Raw genomic sequence first — 17,262 nt, forward strand, 5'->3', positions numbered from 1 at the left:
CTCTAATAAATCAGCAGACTGTTAATTCCAGTCAAGCAAATCTTCAGCATCTGTGTATTATTTCAGTGCAATTAGGTTGTTCTGAAAACAGCAGAAAGCCTTGATTTATGCTAGGAAGCAGATTGAATTTGAGGGGACTTAGGGAGATGCAGGATGTCTGCTGAAACTGATCTCGATGCAGGTTTCAGGTTTTTATACCACAAATTACTTATATTGCTGTTTATAGCTGAAAAAGAAGTCTCCTACCACACAATTATGCCCTCACAGAAGTTAGAATCGATTTTAAAGATAACATAGTTCCTCTAAGATTTGACGTAAGCCAGAGTAGAGTAGGAAGGTATAATTCAGTGAGTAATCTTTGGAGTTAGGTATTTGGTTGTTTTTTGAATAATACGGGACACATCCACTGTGACAGCTGCTACTGCATGTCCTCAACCTTGGCTTTACCTTTGGGAACTCTGAGGTCTCTGAAGCACATTTTATTGACTATATAGCTGGAAAAACAACATTCCTGTGAAATTAGCAAATGCTGCTTTATTAAACATTAATTGTGCTGGTTTTCAATTCTAATTCCTTTGGAATGATAGCAGATGAACAAGTCTTACCCACATCAGCAATCAAGAAAAAGTTGTCATGCTGATCCCAATAACTGAGGAAAATACTAATGCAGGGTAAAATCTTCAGAATTTGTTCCGTTCTGGTGGTAGATTTTAATGCTGTCTGAATTTACTGTTCTCTCAAGCTGCAGTGGTTTTATAGATAACCCTGAAAGGTGTGGGGTGGTGAGGGCTAAACTTAATTTTCCTCAATTAATATAACCCAAAACATTTGGGGCTTTTCTTAGCCCACTTGTGTTCTGTTTATTTTCACTCATTTCACAGGTTTGAAAAGCAACTGCCAAACTGAAGGAGATGATTTTCAGTGTCATTAGATAAATACTGTCAAAAATAAGATAATTAATACAGGTTAGATAATTGTAACCAGTTGCAATTTTCCGGTGCCTCCCCACAAAAAAGTTACATTTTTTGCTCAGCAGCATGGAGTTGGGTTTGGTAAGTGCAGGCTGTGTGTGAACACTTCTCAACACAGGGTCAGGTTTCAGTTTCAAACACTTGCAACTGTGATTTGTTACTGAGAAATAGCAAGTCATTTTATTTCACATCATTTGGCCTTGTCCTTTGGTTTAACTAGATGGTGACATTAAATAGAAAGTTATTTACCGTCATATCCATATGTATTGGCCCCTTCCCCTTCCAAAGGGCAGGAACTGTATGCCTGGTGCAGTTTTAAATGGCCAATACAGTGGTAAATGCTTTCTAGTAAATCAGAAAGATCTGTCTGAAAAGGTGATACTCTACCTACATGGGAGAGTTGTGGGAAGACACAGGGTACTGAAAAGCTTTGAGTGGGGTTTGGGTAGGAAAGTCTTTAACAGCGGTTCAGAGGAGCCAGGAGAAGGAACAAAGGCAAAAGCAAAGATATCATGAGTGTGAGAATGTTTAAGAATAAAGAACTGGAATTTAGTTGCCCAAACAGCTCACAGAAGTGTGAAAAATTTACAGACCAGGTATACAAATAATTCTGAAGCTTGCTTGAAGTGTAAGTTTAAACCTGTTTTGGTATTTGTTATTAGCTCCTAGCCTATTTATCATTATTGCTTTTCTACTGGAAATTCATTCTAATAAACAGTTGACTGCCCTGAATACTTTTTAATTCCTTAAATGTGTGTGGGGGTGGGGGAGAATCCTCATTTCTGCTGAGCTGAAACCAAGGCTTTGTCTCTTAGCTCTGTGCCACCAGTTTTAGCTGTGGACCTGACAGGACGCACAGGGTGAGACCTAAAGATTACGTCTTCTATCTGGAGATGTGGGTTCAAGGCTTGGCTCATACTTTCCTTCGGTGGACCTCTCTTTTACCTCAGTTCGCTGTGTTTAAAAGTACAAATAATGTCCCTAGTCAGTGATACTATAAGTTTTAAAACCCATAAATAGTTGCAGCTGGCTTAAATGGGTGCCTACAGAAGTTCCTTGCATTAAAAAACACAGGGTAGCAATGCAAAGAGTGATTTGGTTCATTTGGCTAAAAGAAACACTAATTTCAGTAGTTTTTTTTAAGTGACCTAAGGAGTAATTTCATTCGAAGTGCTGACACTAAGGCACCTGCAGTGAATTTAAGAAATTTAAGAAATAAGAGTGAATTTAAGAAATGTCTCAGTGTCTCCAAGCAAGCACTGCTCTGAAGAACAGTGCAAATGCTGCTGATTTCATGGTACTACAAGCATGAAAAATGAAAAAATATTGTGTGTTTTAGGGAGTGAGCTAAGCTGTCCAGATCTATGCAGATGTACAGTATTGAGGGCCTCTTCACGATCATGAAACTGAGAGGAAAGAAATGTCTTAATGTAAAAAAAAGTCTATCAGAAAAGGCAAATATTTGCACCCAAACCCTTGCATGCAGAGCAAAGTGATGAAGCTTTATTTAACACCGGGCTGCCCAGTAACTCAGTGACTTGTGTAAATTCTGTGTCCTTGGCTGTCACCATTGCATTTTAAGCATTTAACATATAGACTGTGGAAGCAAATAACACTGCTTTAATCCCCAGGCTCTGGGTTTGTGTGCTTGTTTAATTGGAGAAATGAAGTTTGGTTGAGATGGATGTCTTGGTTTGAAAGACAGGTATCTGCTAAGAGAGGTGGAAACCCCCCCTTAGAATAGAGAATGTGACGCCCCTTCCCTCTGAATTATTTTAACTTTGGAATCAAGGGCTTTCAGGCAAAGATATGGGAAAAGGAATAACAGCTCTTTACTAGTACCTGTAACAGAGTAAACAAGCAATAACAAGAATACCAACAACAAACAAACCAGAAATCTGGTGGCAGATGTCCCTGAGCTGCCAAGCACTTTCCCGTTTGGTGTAGTCACAGTCACAACCAGCAGGGGTGCTGTTGAGCTCCCGGCCAGGCAGGGCAGGTGCGATGACTGCCAAGCAGCTGCATGTGGCGCTGTGGTGCGAGGTCAGGTCTGTCTCATGGGGTTGGTAGTGGTGGCCAGGCTGGGCAGCAGGGGCTGAGTGCTGCAGGCAGCTTGGAATGGCGAGCTGGAGCAGCAGGAATGGCTCACCTGGGCTAGCCAGCAAAGGTGGCAGGAACTCCGCAGTTGTGGCAGGAACTCCGCAGTTATGGCAGACGCCGCGGTGCGCTCCGGCGAGCGGGGCAGGGGCAGCAACAGCCGGACTCCTCCACAGTTGTTGCCAAAAAGAAAAATGCAGCCAGGCAGGTGCGCGCTCCCGGCAGGGGAAAAGGTCCCATGCCTTTTTTCCAAGCAAGAGCCCACCCAGTAAGGAACAGAAGGCAGCGCACAGTTGGATGTCCTGCAGTCGCAGCCAGAAGCAAAGCAGTGGCTTTCCTCCATCGCCTCCTGTGTTCAGCCCGCAAGTCCAAAAATCTTCCCTTCCACGGCCAGAGTGCCTCCTCCCCTTGCCACCCCCAAGCCACGGCCTTCATCTCTTACAAAAGAATTAATGGCTCTGAGCACCTGGTCGTTGGTACCCTAGTAACAGGGATGGAGAAAATTCTATCCCCCCAACCTTCAACAATGGTGATGATTGTTACCTTCAAGTGTTTAAAATCTATTAATCAATCCTTAGTATCAGACTCCACTTGTGGGGTAGAGGGATTTCCTTCCCAGCGTTAGTGTCTCGCATTCCTTAATGTACTCAGGCTGTGTTGGTTTTGCTTAGCCCAGAACATCAGCAAGGTGTCTTTAGCATCTAAGAGAAATTTAAACCCTTCAAAAGCTGTTGTGGTAGGCCTGAAGAGCTGGCTTAAGGGTGGGGAGTGGCACAAAGATGACTCCTGTGTGTCCTGTGTAAAGGTTCTGGGAGTTTTTCACCATGCCCAGCAGAGCCATCAGCAATCTCTGATGGCTCTGAAGATGATGGACATGTTGCTGGCCAAGTCTGAGCCAATTAGAGATGTTGGTTACGCCTCTGTGAAAACATATGTAAGAAGAAATCAAAACAATGTGAGCACACACTTCCTTTTAGCCAGAGGAGGAGGAGGAAGAGGTGAGAGTATGTGAGGGAAAACAACATGGAGGCACCAAGGTCAGTGGAGGAGGTGGGGGAGCAGGTGGTCCCCCTGCAGTCCTTGGAGTTCACAGGGGGTGCAGAGATCCACCCACAGCCCGTGGGGAGGTGCCCACGCCAGAGGAGTGGGTGGATGCCTGGAGGAAGCTGCGATCCAGTGGGAGACCCAGTGGGGAAAACGGCCTTGCCATGCTCCTGAGATGGAAACAGCCTGGCCTTGGCTTGGAGGTCTGCACCCTGTGGACATGAATTTGTGTGCAGCAGATTTGGGCAGGTTGCTGCTCATGAGATTGGACCCATGCCAAAGAAGTTCACAGAGGACAGTGTCCCATGGCAGGGACGCCGTGGCTAAGTAGAGAACTCCTCTCCCTGATGGACTGACCAAAGGAAAACCCCCTTACCCTGCCTCACCCCGTGCAGTTGGTTGGAAGGAGGGAGGGGGGTGAGCACAGAAACGGTGTCTTAAGAGGGAGGGGGGTGAGCAAACAGTGTTTATAGCAGAAGAATTGTGGTGATGGATTGACTAAGAAAAAAACCAATATCCTGCCCCCCACCCAAACTGTTGGTTGGAAGGAGGGAGGGGGGCGAGCGGAGAAACGGTGTCTTAAGAGCTTATTTTTACTTCTCATTTATCCTCCAACTCTGTTAGGTTAATAAATCACTTTGCAACTTTAAGTTTTCATCCTGTTTTTCCCAGTCTCAGTGCATCCTCCCATCAGTGTCTTAACTTATGAGTCCGGTATTTCTGTGTTAGTTTTTTTCCTCTCCTCTGCACTGCTGCGGCAGGAGAGAGCAGAGAGAGCAGACATTGTAGGTGCCTGGCATTTAGGCAGGGTGAAACTACGACTCAGGCTCTGCATGTAAACATGATCCCAGCAACTTTTTTGGTTCTTAATGAAGTGGAAGTCATTGGTAATGACATGTTTTCAGGAGGTGGAGCTTTTCAAAAGCTTCAAATATTTGCCTTGGATTAAAATTGCTTACCTTGGTAATACGATTCCTCTAAGGCTTCTGAGGTTTTTAGGAATTCTCTGATCCCATGATACAGGCAGGACCTCAGAGGTGGAGAAAATACAACCCCGTCCTCTGAGATCCTGGCTGTTTGTTTAGGTAGTCTCTTCTCTGTGCTTAAATACAAGTGCCAGCGAGACCGTCACAAACAGCAAATATAATTTTTGTTACTGAAGGCCATGGTCATTTTTAGCAGCTCAGTGTTGTGTCCTCTGTGTTTAAAGGTGCAGGCCCTAGCTGCCATACAGAGGAATAGGTATTTCAGTAAAGCCAGATCTCCGCCTCCGAGGATTATGTTAAATTGAAGTGGTTTATTATCTTCACTAGGTCACAGCCTTCTAGTCCCATGGGCTGGAGTTTTAACAAATAACTTATTTACTGGAGTAACCAATAACTTATTTAGTGGAGTTAGTGTTCAGCTGTCTTCTTAAGTTTCAGTCCAGTAATCCAAAACTTGTTAAATTATTGTTTCTCAATATTTTGTGTTGTATTTCTCAGGCAGAATGTGCACTTGGCAGTTCATGCTGAAAACTTCAAGTCAGAAATTGTCAGTGTGAAGGAGATGCGGGATATCTGGTCATGGATCCCAGAGCGATTTGCTCTGTGCCAGCCCCTCCTGCTTTTCACCACCTTGGAACATGGCTGTAGTCTGAGCAGGTAAGGAAAACCTTCCTCTCTCTTTACAGTAGGGCAGAAAGGAGCAGCCAAGTAAGGGTTTGCTGGATTGAAAAAAAGGCCATGCTTAGTCAGAACTTGGCCTGAAGAATAGGATTAGCGGTGGGATATAAAGGTGACAAATTCCACTTGCCTACAGCATTTGACTGGGATATTTCCTATGCCAGAACATTTTAAACTGTTCAAGATCAGTTGGAAGAGTCAAACTTGGATCAGTTCACAGATTCTGCTATAATGAGTCTGGTTCCTTAAGGGGTTGAATGAGGTAACTCAGTGGCTGCTCTGATAGATAGATCAGATAGGACAGATAACCACATCCAAACTGATCCAAGGAAGAAGAGAACTGGAAACTGGAGATTCCTCTACCAATGAATCTGATTTGTTTTATTTTTAAGTGGATTAAACTAGATGAGTTGTCCTTGCACTTGGCACAGAAGACTATAACACCATGGCTCTTAATAATGACTTTGCCATCAACACTTGAGGTACTGAGGCAGGGAGTGACCTGCTCTTCCAGCTTCATGTGCCTATGAGGAAGAGCAAAAGCAAGCAAAGAGAATGCATCACAATTAATTTGATGACCTAAAGCCTTTAAGACATGGCCTTCAGTCCTCTAGGTTGTTTTACAGTCCTTTAGGTTGTTTTAATTCAAAATGCTGTAAAATACTGCAGTTGATCTTGATAAGCTTCTAGTTATTCTGCAGAGACAAAAACTGTACAGGGGACTGCGTAGAGAACAACTGCTTGACAGTATCCATTTACATTCAACTGTATTATTTACATGGACTCTATAAAGTATTTGCAGGAAAATTCTTAGTCTTCAGATGATTTTTTTGCCATGGTGTCAGGTGGAGGAGAAGGCAGTGCCTAACGTTGAGGAGGAAAGGAGCTCCAGTTGGTGGCAGTCAAGTGCTCACTTTTTTATGCTCTGCACTTCAGGTTCTATTCCCACAGTGAGGGACACGAACCAACTCTGCTCCTTATCAAGACAACAGCAAAAGAGGTGAGTGAGGTGAAAGACAAGTGATTAAACTGGGTTTGGGCAGTGTGTAATGGTATATTGCAACACACAGCGGTTTATAATAAAATGAATAAGCAAGGTTTGGCTTTGTTTTTTTAACAATCCATGCTGTAAATTATTCCATTTGTTGGTTATAGGACTATGCATTCCTGGGTAGACCTTACAAACCAGGTCTTGGTTGACTGCTTTTTCTCTTGCAAGTAATGTGGGTTGATGGATTAGGTTAGCTCATTTTGCTCTCGGGCAGACCCTGAATTGCAGAATCAAAGGGACAAGGTGGGAATTGTGCTAAATTTATGATTCGTAGAAGATATTTTCATTTTCTCAAGGATATGAGGAGAGAAAGTAGCAGAAATTAAATTGTATTAATAATGCTGGACTACATCATGTGAAAACAAAAGCCTTAGTTTCATCTCATTCTTGATTGGGAAAAAAGTAAGCCAAGAAAGCTCTGAGAACCTGAGGAGGAGTGCACACAGGTGCCTTGTCTCTACTCTGCTGTGTGTGACAATATTGGACAGCAATATTGCAAAAACAGCAACGTGCTTGTTTAAAACATTAATAAATAAAACAAGACGTATTCCCAGAACCTTCTCAGGAGGTCATACGGGATCTTTCTTTAATGGTGTTGGTTGCCTGTGCTGCTCTACATGACTTCTAAATATTCTGTATATAACATGAAGCTGTTATTGCAGCCTGTGGGCTTTATTCCTGCCTATATCTGCAGGATAACTGTCCATGAACAAACCCATTTCTACTCTTATTTACATCTACCTGACCCTCACCCTCTGGGCCATTTTCATAGTTCTGCGTGTGGTTTCTGGCTATCCAGGCCTGTGTTGAGATGCCAGTGATTTATGGAATGCCCATGATGTCTAAAGGGTAGAGAGAGAATAATCATTTTGCCTCTTGTCCTGGAGCCTGTCAAAAGTCTGGCTTTTTAAGGGATGCTGGTTTCTATAAGATGGTTTGTTTCTTCTAAAAAAACCATTTATTAGCCAAAAAAAACCTAGGAGAAAAATAGGGGGGGGTGTTTCCTGCTTGTGGATTTGGAGGGTTTTTGCGAAAGACTGTTCATCCTTATGTAGTATGTCTATAGTTAGCTTTTAGAATGAAGAAAATTTGCCTTTTGATTTTCTGGCTCTCATACCCATCAGGCATATCACATCAAATGGACTTCTGGGTCATTTAGATTTAATTCCAAACCTAAATTTTTATTTAAATTTAAATACAGGTTTATCTATATTAAAAAAATCTGGTTTTCAGTAATTTTATCCTAGGAGCTCTGCTTGTAATGCTCATGGAGGCTAAACAGCAAATGTACCTTAGAACAATTCTGTATAATCATAATTGTTTTTCTAGTTTCTGGGAGGAAAAAATACAGATGCTTTCATCCCACTCTTAGAGCTTTATTGCTTTCTCTGTGTGCACTTGGCAGGGATGTGTATTGCTGGTAGCAAAAAAATTCTTCTAGCACAAACAGAAGGCTTCAGAGACCAGCTCAGCCCTCGGAGGGTGTTTCCCTTTATTGGAAACTAGTGGCCCCCATGTGGTTTGAGTGGCTGCTCCAAATATCTGACCTAGTTCAGCATTGGCTTAGCTAAGCTGGCTTTAACCTACCGTTTGAAATGTAAGAAAGCCACCAAGGCCACTGTTTGACCAGAAAATGTTCAGGCAGAGCTGCTCATACTATAGCTTGGGACAGCACTGCTGCTTTGGATGCCAAAGTAAGGGAGTGAGAGTCAGGCTGTACAAATCTGGAGTGATTTGTGTTTTGGTACCTGGGGTTCTGTTAGAAAATTTCTCCCTAATGGCATCAAGACATGTGAAATAATTTATGACAGTCTTAGGATTTAGGGATAACCACTGGTGGATTAAAGCAGTTTAAATCTGTCTTTAGATATAAGTACTTGTGCTGCTTTAATCCACTGGTATAGAGACTGAAATTCAAACTAAACTAAAGCCTGAAGTTTCGGCCTCTGAAATGTTAGTATCAGTGGGTTTAACACACTTTCTCCTTCAATGGGAAGCCTGACTGTGCTGTCTATGCCAGGTCTGTGGGGCTTACCTGTCAACTGACTGGAGTGAGCGCCGGCGAGGAGGGAACAAGCTGAGTTTCTTTGGAACTGGGGAGTGCTTTGTGTTTAGGGTGAGTAAAATTTTGTTGTTGCATGACAGAACCACTGTACTGGTTAACTATCACCTCCCTGCCACTTAAAGAGGCCGGATTACATGCCTTCCTAATTTATAAAGTTTATTGAACTCTTAATGTGGAGGGAATATTTTACTTTTAAGTTTAGTGGTGACTCTTCTTCTCCCCTTCCCCAGAATATTTTCTTAAAAGATCGTAGAATCATCAAGGTTGGAAAAGGCCTTTCAGATCTTGAAGTTCTATCACCAACCCAGCACTGCCATCGTGTTCACTACTAAACTATGTCCCCAAGTGCCACATCCACATGTTTTTTGAACACTCTAAGGATGGTGTCATGGTTCAACACTGGCCAAATGGTGCCAATGAAAGCCACTCAATCATCATCCCCTGCTACAGCTGGACAGAGGAGAGAAAATTTAACGAAGGCTTCATGAGTTGAGATAAGGACCAGGAGAAAACACTCCAACAGCAGAACAGGTTCAACTTAGAGATATAAAGTGAATTTATTACTAACAACATCAGAGCAGGAAAATGAGAAGTAAAATAAGCCCTTAAAAATGCCTTTTCCCGCCCCCAATCCCTCCCTCCTTCCCACTGACAGCACAGGGAGATGGAGTAGGGGTTTTGGTCAGTTTATCACCCGTGGTTTCTCTCACTGCTCAGGGAGAGGAGTCATTCCCCTGCTGCACCATGGGGTCCCTCCCACGGGAGACAGTTCTCCATGAACTTCTCCAATGTGGCTCCATCTCATGAGCAGCAGTCCACCCAAAACTGCTGCAATGTGAATTCCTCCCATGGGCAACAGTCCTCCCCAAACTGCTGTGGCATGGGTCCCTCATCCACAGGGTGCAGTCCTCCAAGGACAGGCTGCTCCAGCTTGGAAGCAAGGCCTCTCTCCGTGGGTCTCCCACACGATCACAGCCTCTTCCAGGCATCCGCCCCCCTGGCAGGGACTCCTCCAGGGTCTGCGAGTGGATCTCTGCATCTCCTGTGGACCTCCATGGGCTGCTGGGGGACAGCTGCTTCCCCATGGTCCTCACCACAGCCGGCAGAGGAATCTCAGCTCCAGAGCCTGGAGCACCTTCTTGCCCTCCTTTGTTACCACAGAGGTGTTACCACCATCTCTAATAGGCCCAGGCTTGGCCAGTGGCATGTCCGTCTTTGGAGCCATCAGGGGCTGACTCTGCTAGACATGTTGGAAGCTTCCTGCAGCTTCTCACAGAAGCCACCTCTGTGGCCCCCCCACTACCAAGAACCAGGCTGTGCAAAACCAACACAGATGACAGGTGACTCTACCCCTTCCCTGAGCAGCCTATGCCAGTGCCTGACAACTGTTTCAGTGCAGAAATTTTCACAGTATCCAATCTAAAACTTGTCTATCTTGTCTGTCTCTTGTTAACTGGGAGCAGAGCCTAACCCAAACTGGCTCCACCCTCCTTTTATGCAGTTGTGGAGAGAGATGATGTAGAGATGAGAGATGTAATAAAGCAACTTGGAAATTATTGCATCATTTCTTCAACGACCTAAAAAGCAAAGGAATAAAAAATATAACATCTGGCCTAAAAGACAGGTTGACCCAATCTTTACTTTTGACTGTGTGGGTGGAGTCTGAGGGGCTGGAATGTTCTTTTCTGAGCAGAGCTCTCTGTAGTGTGTGTGCACTAACGTCAGCTCTGCCCTTTTATGTCTCTCTACAGCTGCAGCCAGAAGTGGAACGCTATGAGTGGGTGATCATAAAACACCCAGAACTTGTCTCAACAGGATCAGAGACAGAAAACCATGCCCCACCAGCTTCTAGCACCCTCTCCTCCAGCAGCGTCACCTCAGATCCCTCAGATCGTCTTTCTCCCTTCTTAGCAGCTCGGCACTTCAACTTGCCTTCCAAAACAGCCTCCATGTTCATGGCTGGTAGCAGTGAGTGCATCATTGTAGGTGAGTCGGTGTGAAAATTCGAGCACAGATCCTACCCCAGCTTTTCCTGTCCACATTAGATATATGGTAAATACACCTGACCCCTTTATCTATTTCAGGATTGCTACAGGGAGAGATAAAATTGCCCAAAACCTGACATAATTTCCCAACAAAAATTTTCTGTGGTAAAACCTGCATACAAGCATTTTAGAGAAGAGCCATTTAGAGCACAGCCATTCCTTTCATACTGCCTAATTCTGCCAACAATGAGAAGTAGTTCGCAAAAAGGAACTTGCTTTGGATCAAGGCTTTTGAAACACAGAGTTAGCTATAAAACATGTTATTTCTCCAGGAACTTTATTGGATCTGTGATGCGGCTGACTTTGGCAAAAGTCTGCTTACTAAAGTTGTCACGTAAATGGGATTTACAAGGAACAGATCTAAAATCATAGTTGTTGTTTTCCCAAAAATCATTACTTGACACTTGTTAGGAGAGCAACTGGCCTGTAGTTTCCTCTATAATGTCAAGCGTTTCCTGATTTCCCACTTAGCAGCATGTGCTGTAATCATAGAATCATGAAATTGTTTAGGTTGGAAAAGCCCTCTAAGATGATCGAGTCCAACCATTACCCCAGCACTGCCAAGGCCACGACTAAGCCATGTCCCCAAAACACTTCCAGGAATGATGACTCTGCCACTGCCCTGGGTAGCCTGTTCCAATGCCTGACCACCCTTTCAGTGCAGAAGTTTTCCCAATATCCAATCTAAATCTTCCCTGGTGGTTGAGGCATTTTCCTCTTGTCCTGTCACTTGTTCCATTGGAGCAAAGCCTGACCCCCACCAGGTTCCACCCTCCTGTCAGGGAGGTGTAGAGTGTGGATGTATCCCACCAGCTCTTCCTATCAGCCTTAGGTAGGGGAGTCACTTGTATTTACCATATACTACACCATGGGTGGTAATAAGAGAGATACAGGTTTGGGTAGTACATACATAGGAAGTGAATGTTGTACCCAGCTCCAGCTGTGGACCAGAATTCCCACCCTTTTGATTCTTCACATGGCTTTAGTAACTGTTCTTTGATGGTTGCCCAATAAGCAATAGGGAACCTTCCTTTTTGTTCTCCTAACACATTTCTGTCTAACTGTATTTCACTTCTCTGTATTTTCTTACTGAAAGCTCTGTGAACCTTGACATAGATCCACAGATAACCAAAATGCTTTTAACTCTTACATGTTTTATAGTGATTTAGAAGATCAAGCCAGTGCTGTTACTTACTGATCTCGTTCTTCTCCCAGCTTTGATTTTTGACTGCTAACATAATTGTTTGGTTTTCCTTCACTGGAGGGAAAACTTGCAGTTGTAGCTTCCAATATCCTCCAGCACTGAAAAACAAACCTTAAATGCAGGCAGTTTTTTTCTTACTGAGTTGCATTACTTTTCTTTATTATTATTAAAAGAAATCATCCGGTTCTGATACTGTCATTCAAAACCCATACCTTTGATCATATGCTGTTAACACCTGCAGACAGCATGCAGACATTACTGAGGGCTTCCAGTTGTTCGCATGGGAAAAGCACTAAAGTCTTTGTTTTATTTTGGTTTTGTATAGCTACAGATAAAAAATGCAGAGACATCCTCACCCTGTCTTTGTCTCTTCCCAGGAGGTGGAGATGGCCAGGCTCTGTACCTCGATGCAGATCTGAATCATGGGAGAACCAGCCACTGTAACACTTTCAATAACCAGCCACTGTGCTCTGAAAGCTTCCAGATCTCCATCCTGGAGGTGTGGGGCTTCAGGGACACCATGAATGGTTGATGTGACTATCATTAATCAACTAGTTTTTCAGTTGTCTGAGGATTCCCAAGGCAAATTCCAGTGCAGGAGCCAAGTTAGAACATCCTTTCTGCTGGGCTCAGTGCTGTGAGTCATTCCTAAGTGGTGCACTTCGATGCAGGCCTAGTTGTTTACTCTTATTTTATTTAAGACAGGTCAAGGTGAAGTAATGTATCTGCTTAATTCCTTGTCTCTTTACCTCTAGAGATCTGTATTCAGGGACTGTTGTTGGTAAAAATGAAAATGTGATGAGTTCAGAGCCATGCTAGAGGGATACAGGTCCAAATCATGGGATAGATTTGGAGTCTGCAGTTCCTCAGAGGCACAGCCCTGGCTGAGCTGTGCTGCAGAGCTCTGAGCCACTGGTACCAGTACCTGGCCTGAGCCAGGAATATCTAATGTCTGCTCACAGGGAACACTGGTGACCTCAGATTTGATGTAGAACAGTAGTTCATAAAATTATTGCCCTACTAAGAGCAGACTTTGTGCAGACAAATCAGTACCATTAAGTTATGAAGCTCTTCATTCACACCAGAACCATCATTGCTGACCTTCTTGTACCAGAACCCTTGACATGTTCCAGTTGAATATGTTTGAGCAGTCTGTTTCTGAGAAAGGCATCCAGGCTGCACGGCAATACCTCCAAGGCTTGATTTTGTTTACATCTCTATTCCATATCAGTATGATGACTTCAGAGTGACTCCTGTGTCAGGCAGATGAAAGCCAGAGCATATCTGCAGTGCTCAGAAATGTTCCTTTCGTCATTTTTCCTGGGAACTGAAATGAAGCTTTAAATCTGAAAATAACTGTGCTGATATCCCTGTGTGCTTGGGAAATTAGATATGGTGATAACACAAGCTTAATGCTCTCCCCACAAGGGAGGGAGGGAGGGTGGCAGGAAGGCAGGCAGGCAGGCAGGAAGGAAGGAAGGAAGGAAGGAAATAAATGTGGTATGAACAAATTTCCCAGGAGAACTGGAGGCAACACTGTTTCTCCAGATCATGTTTTCCCAGTGATGTGATCCCTCTTGAGAAGGTAACAGTTTTCTTCCAGTATGTTCTGGTAGGGTTTGGGTGATGCAAAGAGGCTTTGCTCATTTCTGAGCATTCGTACATTCTCTGCAGGCATGCCCTGTGGCATGTGGTGTCTGGAGGCAATTTCCCAGTGTCTTTATCCAAAAATTGTATGATGTGTTGTGGAACTTCTCCCAAATGAAGCACAGATATATAAACATCAATGAGTAGTCCAGAGTATACAACAGGATGCTCAAAGCTTCAGTGAATAACTCACTGGTAAGGTTTATCAAAACAGGGAAAATGAAGGGAATTTGGAATTTGCTGAATTTCAGAGAAATTGCCGACTTTCTGAACAGTTCAATGTAAGAAATTGCTGTAGAGTGGGATTGCTACTTAATGTTATTGCTATTAAACTTGAAGTTAATTAAAAGGAAAAATTAAAAATTAATAATGTTAAAAGCTAGGCTGGACAGGATCACATTCATATTTGGAGGTCAGAGGTGAGTTTTTTGTCGTGTTGGCTTGTCCAGCTTGCCAGTAATGCAGTACCTCATGGCTTGGAAAAGAGTTGCCTCTTGCAGAGTATGTGAACAAACTTGACAAAAATGAGATTTTATGTTTAAGGTGCCATTTTGGATATTTGTCAAAATAACTCTTTGAAATATTAGCCTGTGTGCAGAACAGTTTAAGAAGTCTTTTGCACCATTTGTGTTTGCAACTAGATTCTCTCACCCTGTCTTGAGAGTCAGCACTGGGCCTCCCTTTCTCCTCCTTTCCACTCAGTGAGTTCTGTCCACTTGTCCTTTCACAGCTTTGCCATAAGCTTGATTGAACTGCTAGAGATAATTCAGTTATATTGATGTTTTTTGATGTGGAAGAACTCAGTCATTTTTGGCTTTTTGCGAACGCTGGCTGATGCTGCCTTCTATTTTTCCAAGCCACCTGTGTCACTTTGCCCTTGCAGATGTCTCACAAGCTTCCTCAGACAAAAGTGTCCTACCTACCTCCTTAGTGTAGGTGGGATTTCAGTTTTGCTTGCATCTCCTCTTTTGAGCTTGTCTGAGGAGGGAAAAAAGACAACTCAAAAATGCAATAGCATTAATTTCCAGCTTGTCAGAAATTCTCTGGAGCTGTCTGCTTTAAGGATTTGTAAGAGTATAATATTCTACTCCAAGTGAATAAGTTTATTTCTGCAAAAACTTTGCTGCACCTGGCAGTATGATGGGATTTCCTCACTCCCATCCCTGCCGGATGCAACTATTGGCAATGCTTTGTCTTGAGCCATATCTAAGAAACATTCCTCAGAAACATGTTCCTTCCCCTGCTCTGTTCTTAGTGCACAGTGATTTGGGTGTTTGGAATCAGAAATAACTCCTGGTTTCTCAGAAACTCATCAGAGGATATCCATGTGAAAATCCAAGGAGCAGTAGTGGACACCAGGCACAGGGTTGGTTTGGCTTGATAAAGCACTGCCCTGCCATAGCCACCCTGTGGGATTTGGACTGTGGTTTGGACTGGAATAGCCTCAATGAGCAAGAGGGTACAATAATCCAGGGAGAGTAGTTCTACAGCACTGCAGCACCTTCATACAATCCCTGTGCTCAGTAAAAATGGATATTCCTTGTCATGTGCAAATCCTCATCCATCATTCCCATTGTGCTTGTGAGACACCTTAGAAGAACAGTGTTGTGACTTGGTCACCTTTCCAGAAGCAAAGAGGCATTTTTCCTATGTAGTTAATGGTTGTTGCTGACCAACTGTATATCAAAGTTCAAACCCTTTGTTTAATGGAAAGCTCTTGCGGTGGAGGCCACAGGCTGGTTTTGAAGACAATGACTACTATGGACACCATGTGAGAAAGTGAAGTTATCTCAAGTACTCCAGCCTTGAAGGGCTTTAGTCGGTTGTTACTTGTTGCTCTGAACAACTGTTGAAGTAGACTGTAGTCCTTGTTTGTGGTCCTGCTGGCAGCAATGACAGAGTGCCAGAGTCACGGGATGGGCCTTGGGCTGGCAGCTTCAGGAGCTGCAGGCTTGGTGTCAGCCACCACGTTCTATGAGTGCGTCTGTGCTTTCCTGAGAAGCTGCTTTTTGCTTTGTCATATTCCTTGAAGGCAGGAAAGATTAGAAACTCCTGACATCAGAAACCTGACTTTACTGTAAATGGTGTCCAAGCTGTTTGCAGGCCATGGGAACTGCATCCACCTTGTCCAGGCACCTGATCTGCACCTGATCTGTCTTTCCCGCAGCTCCTGCACTTTGGCACACTCCCTTTTCTGATGAAGCACGTTAATCAACCTCCTGTTAATGGAGGCAAATTAGCAAAGGGAAGGAAAAAACTCCCATTTCCTCTCTGGGTGACATATCTGAAGTCAAAATGGAGTGGGGGCCAGTACTGTTCTTTGAAGAGTTAAACCATGCCAATAGAGATCTGTGGTGACCCACAGAGGGGTGGTGCATACAGATCCATCCACTGCTCTTCGTGTCTGTGCATTGAAATTGTGTACTTTGTCCTTGGAATTTCATCCTCATTTTTGATGGGATGTGATCTCCTCTGCCCATAGAGGGGGCACTGATGCCATAGCCAGGAGCTGACCCGTAGCCGTGGCACTGCAAGAACTCGGCTCCTGCGAGTGACACTGAGCCAGGCTGTTGGGTACAGCTGAGGCATGGGCACCTGGCTGTTCTGCAGTTCTCTGTAATGAATTTCAGATTATTCATAGTCAGGCTGAGTATGTGTACTATTTGGGGTGATGTTTTCTTCAGATGAGTGGTGGTGTGCTGATGAATTGGTTTTCTACCCTATATTGGAATCACTGCCCTACATCAGTGGTATTTTTGTCACTGCAGAATCTTGGATTATATTAAAGGCATTTGACTGTGGAAGCTGATGGCTTTGTCCTTTGTTCCGGTCTTTTCCTTCCTGTAGAGCTCATAGCAAAAGGCACCCTGAAACTGAGAGGAGCCTTGGAGCATGTGTTCTTTGACAGAACTCTCGCGGCGGTGAGGTGGTTACATGGTTCCTGATCATTTTGAATCTCCCAAGACTTCCACTGAGATCAGGTGTCAAACTGACTGTGAAAAGCCTTTAGATTGGCAAATGCTGACATGAGTCTTCTTCCCTTTTCTGGATCAGGGAGCATGGTTTGCCTTAGCCCAGCCTGGGTGTAAAATGGAGCTCAGGGGCATCTTCTGGCCACCAACATCTATAAGTTGTGATCTCCACACAGTGACCAAGGATGTAAATGAAAAAAGTGGAATTCCACTAAATTTTGGGGTTTAAACAAATTGCTGTCAGGCTGAAGGGGTTTGGGTTTTCTCCCCCCAAAAAACCCACACCCCACCATATCCACCTCATACACAAATCTGGCCTTCCCACACTGCTGTACATTTCCAAGAGCAGAGCTATGGTTTAAGGTGATGCAATGTAGAAAAGGGATTGCTGAGCTGGCGGAAACAAATCCCACATGATCCTCTGGCCAGCTCTGCACTGCCAGGAGATTTTGCTGCACAGGAAGGCCATGGCCACTAGAGGTTCCTCTCAGCTTGATCCTGT

General features: G+C 44.0%; 1 protein-coding gene across 5 annotated transcripts in view; it reads left to right on the forward strand.

Moving 5' to 3' along the window:
- TBC1D24 (TBC1 domain family member 24) overlaps positions 1 to 15,907 on the forward strand; it is a 35,132-nt gene extending 19,225 nt beyond the window's left edge. For all 5 annotated transcript variants that reach the window (XM_085075243.1, XM_085075248.1, XM_085075244.1 and 2 more), the window contains 5 exons: positions 5,597 to 5,755; positions 6,713 to 6,776; positions 8,848 to 8,943; positions 10,644 to 10,878; positions 12,519 to 15,907. In XM_085075243.1, the coding sequence (XP_084931369.1) occupies positions 5,597 to 5,755; positions 6,713 to 6,776; positions 8,848 to 8,943; positions 10,644 to 10,878; positions 12,519 to 12,673 (709 nt within the window). In that variant the 3' untranslated portion in view covers positions 12,674 to 15,907. The remainder of the gene's footprint in view (positions 1 to 5,596; positions 5,756 to 6,712; positions 6,777 to 8,847; positions 8,944 to 10,643; positions 10,879 to 12,518) is intronic.
- The last annotated feature ends 1,355 nt before the right edge of the window (positions 15,908 to 17,262 follow it).

The sequence above is a fragment of the Lichenostomus cassidix genome, chromosome 14 (genome assembly GCF_008360975.1).
Source record: "Lichenostomus cassidix isolate B80296 chromosome 14, HeHo_3.0, whole genome shotgun sequence".
Lineage (NCBI taxonomy): Eukaryota > Metazoa > Chordata > Aves > Passeriformes > Meliphagidae > Lichenostomus > Lichenostomus cassidix.